At 36.1% G+C, this 7948-nt stretch overlaps 1 protein-coding gene across 1 annotated transcript; it reads left to right on the forward strand.

Annotated features, from left to right (window-relative positions):
• The first annotated feature begins 3233 nt into the window (after positions 1-3233).
• Positions 3234-5748, forward strand: LOC143599205 (uncharacterized). Its single transcript, XM_077077211.1, has 7 exons — positions 3234-3624; positions 3718-3797; positions 3987-4047; positions 4307-4364; positions 4505-4562; positions 5173-5245; positions 5494-5748. The coding sequence occupies exons 1-7, from the start codon at positions 3343-3345 to the stop codon at positions 5584-5586; spliced, it is 705 nt and encodes a 234-aa protein (XP_076933326.1). The 5' UTR covers positions 3234-3342; the 3' UTR covers positions 5587-5748.
• Positions 5749-7948: the final 2200 nt, after the last annotated feature.

Consider the following 7948-nt stretch of genomic DNA (forward strand, 5'->3'; position numbering starts at 1 on the left):
TATACATGCATAAACATTAAGAAAATAAAGCTACTAATATTAAATAATGAATGTATTAAAGTGCTCCCTGTGTCTCATAGCACATGTACATCTTTCTGTTGTAGTTTGTCCCAAAAATTAATGCCCACTGCCAAAATAACTTACTCAATTCTACTCTTAATCACTACTACATTGATGGCATATTTCTAACTTACATGCAATTTATAAGTGTAAAATTGGTATTTAGCCATTACACAATGCATCAACTATATTTTTCGTTATTTGTGTGACTTTTGTTATGTCTAGTTGACACTTATTTCGAGACCAAAGAGTATCAAATTTAACTTCACACATAACCACCAACATTTATTACCTTGTTAAATTAAATTAGCTGTGTATATTGAAAGAAAGGTTAGATTGTGAAGAAAGTTCATATATATATTAACATATGAACTTATTAAAAATCTACTTTAATTAAGTGGGAGGCTTTCCTTAAAGGGCTACCTTCAAGGCATTTTATTCCTTCCATCCCAAAAATCCTCTTGTTTGTTGCTAAACATTTTTCATGATATTTAAGAATGTTAACTGTTTATAACAAGTTTATGAGCCATAGTTAAACTTAATATAAAGGGTTCTAAGTTACCAAACCATAACTTTTTCTAACCTGCCATTTCTTGCTACCTTAAATTGAAATGACAATAATAAGTGTAAAGTAGTATGATCATGATTGATATTCAATTGTTTCATCACATAACATTGTGATTCATGTAAAATGACCTAACTATACATAACTTAAAAACACCTAATAGTTAACCAAGTATCATTTTAAAATCAAGTTCCAAAACATTAGCAATTCATTGTCATTTAATCAAGCAACACTTGGCGGGCACACAAAATTAATCCGAATGTTCGTCCGGTACTCCAAATCCGACAACAACAATCTTTCTCTTCAAATGGGACCAACCGGGTGACCCTGCTAAGAACACCAACATCATCCACCACATAGCAAGAATTGGGGTGAAATTGAGGGCTAATGAGATAGCTAAAGCAGCTAATCCTTGAGAAAGCCAATTTAGGTTCGTGGGTGTTGCTAAAAAAGATTGAAGCCTTTTTGAGATTGGGTAAGTGAGTGAGTAGGTTTGATATGGGATAGTGTTGTGGGTGTTGGTGAAGAGAGGATTTGAGATTGAAAAGAGAATCTAAAGAAACAAGATTGTGGAGCTAAAATGGTTTCCATTTGCATGGATTTCATGAAACTGTGACTGTGATTCTCATCATTAGATAATACTTTTTAGAAAAGTCAAACTGTGTGTCTGAATTTGAGTGTGATAAGCACGTTTAACTGAAAGTCAATGAGCGTGCATATCTCTGCCGTTTTGAATTTTGTATATGTGACTGTGTGTGCATATCTGTGTAGAGTGTATGTATATTGTCAAACTATGTAAATTTTTTATTTCATGTTAATTTGGTTATCTTATATAAATAACTAGAATTTTACCTGGCGAGTTAACACGGATTCGGTCAGTATTGATTACGTTTATTACGGTATAAACAATGTTGATAAAATCCAATCATTAAAACACAAAAAATAAATTCGTCAAATTAATATATAAAAAACAAAATATTTAAAACGACATTTATTCGTTCGGTAAAACATAAGCATTGCGGTCCCCGGTGTTGCAGAGGTGAGTCGGTAAAACCCGTGCGTTGGAAAGCGCAAGCGTTACGATAGCGTGTCGACGCAAATTCGGCCAGTGTAAATTACGTTATATCCAACGTTGGTAAAACCAATCGTTAAAATGCAAAAAATATAAATTCGTCAAATTAACATATAAAAATCTAAATATTTAAAATGACATTATTCGGTTGGTAAAACCCGAGTGTTGCAGTCCCCGGTGTTGTGCTGGTGAGTCAATAAAACCCGGACATTGTCGGTGTCGCGCGTTGCAGCGCTAAGTCAACGCGAATTCGGTCAATTTTGGATGTGTTCGCTACGGTACCAGAACTAAAGAAAAAATCAATAAAACCTCAGTGTCAGTAAAACTGAGTGTTGAAAGTCCTGACCGTTGGTGAATCGATATAACTTGAGCGTTGGTATAACCCCAACGTTGTGGGTTCTGGATATTATGACGGTAACCTGACGTGAATTCGGTTGTGTTTGTTACGATATTAGAACTAAAACAATAGAAAAACATAAAAGTTGATATGACCAACAGTGTGGTGCCACTTGGACTAATAGATGGCGAAATGGCACCAAACTTTGCAATTATTATATAGTATTAATTAGTTTAGATAGTCGAGATTTGTTTATGTTAATTAGATTGTATGTGATAAGCAGCTTACAATAAAAATCAACGGGTCACAGATTATCAACCATAAAAAGTCAACATTCGGTTGTTTGAAACTGTTGTAGGAAAAATATTTTAACAGATCGAGGGTCTAAATTGCATATTTTAAAACCACAGGGTTGCAAAGGTATAATGGTGTTTTCGTAGAAAAACAAACTTTGGGTTCACGGCGGACCACAATTGCAAAAGAAAGGACCACCACATTTGCGAAATGACCACTATATGGTTGAAAATTGCATTTTGAGTTTCACCATAAGGACCATGACTGCAATTAACTCTTTAATAATCTACTTATTTTTAGTAATTATCACAAAAGTATTTGTAATTAGAAAAAGAAAAAAGGTATTCCAGACTTCCAGTACGTCACCAATAAAGGTGGGTAAATAAACCGGTTAACTGAACCAAAAACTGAACTGAAACCGAACCGGTTTGAAATCGATTACATATAAACCGGTTTGGAACCGATTGAACCGTCGGTTTGGAACCGGTTTGTAATTTTCTCCCCCAAAACAGGTTAACCGAACTGAAACCGGCCAAAAACCGGTCAAAAACGAACCGAAACCGATTAAAACGCGAACCGAAACCGATCGTAACCTGGTCAAGAAACCGGTTTCAACCCGAACTGAAACCGTTCATAAACCAGTATTGACTTTTGTTGACAAAATCGATCATAATCTTGGGTGTATGTAGTAAACCCCTTTTAATAATCTCTATTGAACAGTATTGGTCGATAATAATATATATTTAATTTATTGTCACTAGCAGTCCCAAATTTAAATTTAGAGAAGTTGTATCTTAATAAAAAATAGTTAATGACATGAAACTTTTTTTCCGAGTTTCAAACTAATGTTTTATTTCTTTTCTTCGAATTTATGTAAAAATGAGCTTAAAACACCGATGAATATGAAGTTGAAATTATGTTTCAACAGGTAAGCTTCTTATCCTTTCTTTGACCATATCCATCTCCATCTCCAACAATGAATCATCCTCTCAACTAAACAAAACCCTAATTACCATGGCTAAAATCCTCTGTGTTACCTTACAATCACACCTCCCTAAATCTAAACCCCCCTCAAACCCTTTTTGTGAACAATCATCCAGAAGAACATTCCTGTCAGTTTCCACCACCCTCATGCCACTACTTGTTCATCCTCCAAATCTCATTGCTCAAACCACATCTCCTTCTACCAAGACCATTCTTTCAGGCATCACCAGCACCAAATCATGGTTCAGATACTATGGCGATGGCTTTGCCATCAGGGTTCCACCTGATTTCCAAGATATTATGGAACCAGAAGTAGGTCACTCACTCTCTTTCTTTTCATTACCTTTACTTTCTTTTTCAATTATATACAGGAAATTATTAATGGTATGTTATTTTTTTATATAGGATTATAATGCTGGCTTATCTCTTTATGGTGATAAAGCTAAACCAAAGACATTTGCAGCACGCTTTGCTACTCCTGATGGGTAATTTATCTTTTCATATTCTGCCCTATTATGTGTATGCTCTCCTTCCTTGTCTGCATTTCTCGAAACTTAACTGCCATTAATATACACAAGTCAACTAACAAACACTTCATACCACTATGTGATTTTCACTAAATGTGAGTCTTACTATATCATTCTGCAGTCTCACCTGGTTAGCAATTAATACAGATCCGAAGTTTTAAGCGTTGTAATCCGCCCCTCTAATCAACTCAAGATCACTTTTTTAGAGGTTTGTGACCTGTCATCTGTGTCTAATGAAATTTTGATATCATACTCATATGGATGCAAATGTCTTCTATTTCTGTCATTGGTTACAAACTTACAATATAAGATTCTAATGTATAGTCAAACACTTCCTCGCCGTCTATACCTCGAAACTTGCAACAAGTTACTTTTTTTTTGAAATTATTTAACATATTATATAGAACTGCATACGCTGCATCAAGCCGTCAGTGGATTTGTGATTATTAATCATGTAATTTTTGCAGGCCAAAGATGTTTCCGATCTTGGAACGTTGAAGGAAGCAAAGACGATTTTTGTACCAGGTAATTTTTAGTTTGAAAATAAGTTAATTCGGGTTATATGTTATTGCTGACGGGCAAAACTGGTAACTTTAAAGTTTAGTAAATATTGATATAACTTTGTATCTTTAAATTGTTTGTTTATGGTTCTTTATTATTTCCAGGTGGGACAGATTTGTATTCTGCACGGGCCATAAAAATCAAGGAAGAGGAAGGTTACAGGTATTCTTAATTCATATCGTCCCATAGTTTATAATCATGCACACCAAATGAACCACAAGCTTTTATGCTCCCTAACTGACACCTAAGCGTGCTTTTTGTTCACAATAATCACGGTTTTAAATTGTATTTTTTTAATTTTCTCTCTCAATATAACGTATGATAATCCAATCCTTTACCCAAAAAACGTGTTCCTTTATTTTCAAACATTGGTACCACCTTACCGACACTGTGGCACCTTATTTTCAGATATGATTCATTTTTTTTTGTTTTCATTTATCATGTTTTTGTTGTGACTCATTAGTTGATGTGACCCATCCACTGAAAATGAGCTTGATTGTCTAATGCCTAAACATATGAACGGCTTTGTTATTTTAAGAAAAAGCTACTCGTGTGTTTAGTTCTGGAGAACTCTCCATTTTTTTAATCTCCGGTTTTTTTGAGGACTTCTTTATTACTGAATATTATTGAAAATTTTGAAAATGTGCCTAAACTAAAAACACCTACATGTTTAAAAAACATGAATGGTTGAAAATCCAGTTTTCGTCTCAATTAAGATATTCAGTTTTTAGGTGTATTTCAGACACTTGTGAATTGATTTAATTTTTTTCAGGACTTACTATTTCTATGAATTTGGGAACGATGATCAGCACGCTGCTTTAGTAGCTGCAGTCAACAGTGGAAAAGTATGTTTACTTCCTGCACTGATTCTTCTAACACAATCAATATCCTTGAATAAAATGATTTAGTAGGTTGTGTGCGTTATAAATGCATTTTTGTCATCTTTCAACTCATTTGAGATAAAGCACAAACCGAATCGACCCATTAATAAGTTAATGGGTTGAAGTTGTAACCTCCAGGAGAATAATATTAGAAGTTAGAGTATCTACTATTGTTCTGAAATAAAATGAAACGCGTGGTGTTTATTTTGCAGACAATTATAGCTGGAGTGAGCGCACCTCAGTCTAAATGGGAGAATGATGGTGTAAAGCTTCGCTCAGCTGCTGTTTCCTTGACGGTTTTATGATGACAGTGAAGATTTTGTTGTAAATTTTTTGATCCAGAATCTCAAAAGATGTATAGAGATTACTTTTCAAAGGATCGGAGGATATGATCGACGATGGTGATGATTATGTATTTGGTTACATTTTCATGTAATTTTTGTAAAAGAAGTGATTTAATTAGTTGAGTTACTTTATAGATCATCAATTTAATAAACTATGTAAGCAGTTTAGTGGGCTGGGAAGGAATGATATGGAACTAGAGATGCAGGTATCTGAACCGAACTGCTCTAGATCCAAGTATGAGAGAAACCAGTTTGAGAACTCCTCCGTTGAAACCGGTTAAAACTGAATCCGAATCAACTAAACCGTTTTTAAAACGGAAGTGGTTTCAAACCTAAACAAAAACTTATTTCAAATCAGACTGGCTTGGACAAAACTGTATTTGACTTCCGTTGAAAAAGCCGAACTGGTTTACCTATATGAAACACTGGAACTTGCTTTAGTTGTGAAATATACAACTGCATTTATTGATCGAACGTAACTTTAATATGCGAGTTAACAACGAATCAGTTCAGTTCAGTTGCTTTATTATCGATTTTTAACCGATGGGTTAACTTGGGTCAAGTGTGTTATAAATGTGATACCGGATGAAGAAACACAGATCCAAACCCGTATAGGTTAGATCTATATTTCCAACGGGTATGGGTTATGACATTGGAATTAGGTTAAACTAAGTCTAGAGCCAAATCAATTCCGACGAAGATGACCGGCAAAACAGAATCACCGTGAGCTCGTTACGGGAAGTACAAGATGAGGGTTGGGGGATCGTCACGTAACCACCCTCTCGTGTGAGAATAAGTACAACTCTTTCAAGAGATAACGTACTAAAGTGATTGATATAATATGTGGAGAGTGAATGAATACCTCATGATGCTAAGTTAGGTATTTATAGCCAGTGGTCAAGGGAATGTGATTGGTGGAGTCGTCGATGTCTAGAAGATGCTTTTCTCTACTTGAATGGACACGTGCCGAGATTTGATTGGAGGTGACAGCTAGCCATATGTGTAGTTATAACAGATTGTCCAGCTGTCCCCTCCTAATTGGTTGCACCATCACGTGCTCTCAAGAAGGGGATAACGTCATTATCAGGGAATATTTCCATTAATCTTCTAGAAGGAAGTTGGTTACAACTGCCTTTGATGACATCACCTATTTATCCTACCGCATTTACGAGGCTTTCGCATCTGCGAGAGGTTCCATATTCTTTGGGATAACTATTTGGACTTCTATCTTTTGGTGCGTGTTTTTCGCGCATGGTCTAGATGATTCGCAGGTACTGTAGGCGATCTGCGGGTGTCTTCTGAGGGGATCCTGAATGACCCGCGGGGTGCTACTTGATGGGTTTATGAGGCTTTTTGCTAACCTACCTCTATAAGTCCTCCAGTTCATTGTTTCTCCCGCGTGATGTTTTATGCGGGTGAAATTTTGGACTTATGATTTTTGGTTGGGTTTTTGAAACTTGTATTTTCTCCTGAAGATATTTCATATTCAAAAGTTTTGGATAAGTATAAAGAAATTAGACGTGACGAGTCTATAGGTGTCAACTTTGATTTGACTTGTTGCGCCGTCTGACGGTTGTACCAAAACTGTTCTCTTTCCTCCTTTTTCGTTTTCCCGCCTGACATGTCGTATGTCTGCTGGACCTTTAATTTCTCTTTCCTCTGCCACGTTTCCCGTCACATTAATTGTGATGAGTATAAATAGAGGACGCTTCTTGACTGTCATTTTTCTAACACTTATGCATCTTCTTTCCCTCTTCATCTTTTAGACATCCATACCCAGAAGAAATTACGGATGTTTTCTTATCGATCTTCCAATTAAACACCATAGCTCGCTGTAATCCGCCTGTTGCTGATTATCTCATGGCGGCTGAGTAAAAGTGTTCTCCTTCCGTCGAACATGTGGAGATTAATTGGAAAGAAAAAAACTTCGAAGGTGTTATTATTGCTTATGGGATTGCTCCAGAATGGGAGCTGAAATTGCCGGCCCTTAAATCTGTTGCCGACAAGCCTCCTCCAGGGAAAATGGTTGTGTATGCCGAGGATTTTTCCATGGGAATCTCCGTTTTCTGATCACCAAATTTTTGTGTAATATCTTGACGGGTAATGGGATTCACCTTTCCTAGCTTCACCCGTTTGGTCTGATGAGAATTCATCACTTCGAATTTTGTTGTAGGGCAAATAGTATCGTGCCAACGGTGGAGAAGTTCGCCGTCTTTTATAAGATGAATGGTCGTGGTGGTTGGTATAACTGTGCCACCACTGGGAAAGGAGTGATAGGGAAGGAGCCGCCTCGCAGTGCTTATGAATGGCGAATCAAGTTTTT

Source organism: Bidens hawaiensis, unplaced genomic scaffold (assembly GCF_021521415.1).
Source record: "Bidens hawaiensis isolate Kalapana, Puna unplaced genomic scaffold, B.hawaiensis_p1.1 tig00001920_1, whole genome shotgun sequence".
Lineage (NCBI taxonomy): Eukaryota > Viridiplantae > Streptophyta > Magnoliopsida > Asterales > Asteraceae > Bidens > Bidens hawaiensis.

Bases quoted from the DNA above. Each gene is read 5' to 3' on its own strand.
- LOC143599205 (XM_077077211.1), top strand. From the start codon at position 3,343: ATGGCTAAAATCCTCTGTGTTACCTTACAATCACACCTCCCTAAATCT. The intron at 3,798-3,986 runs GTAATTTATCTT...CAATTAATACAG, and splicing joins CGCTTTGCTACTCCTGATGG to ATCCGAAGTTTTAAGCGTTG. The intron at 4,048-4,306 runs GTTTGTGACCTG...TAATTTTTGCAG, and splicing joins TCAAGATCACTTTTTTAGAG to GCCAAAGATGTTTCCGATCT.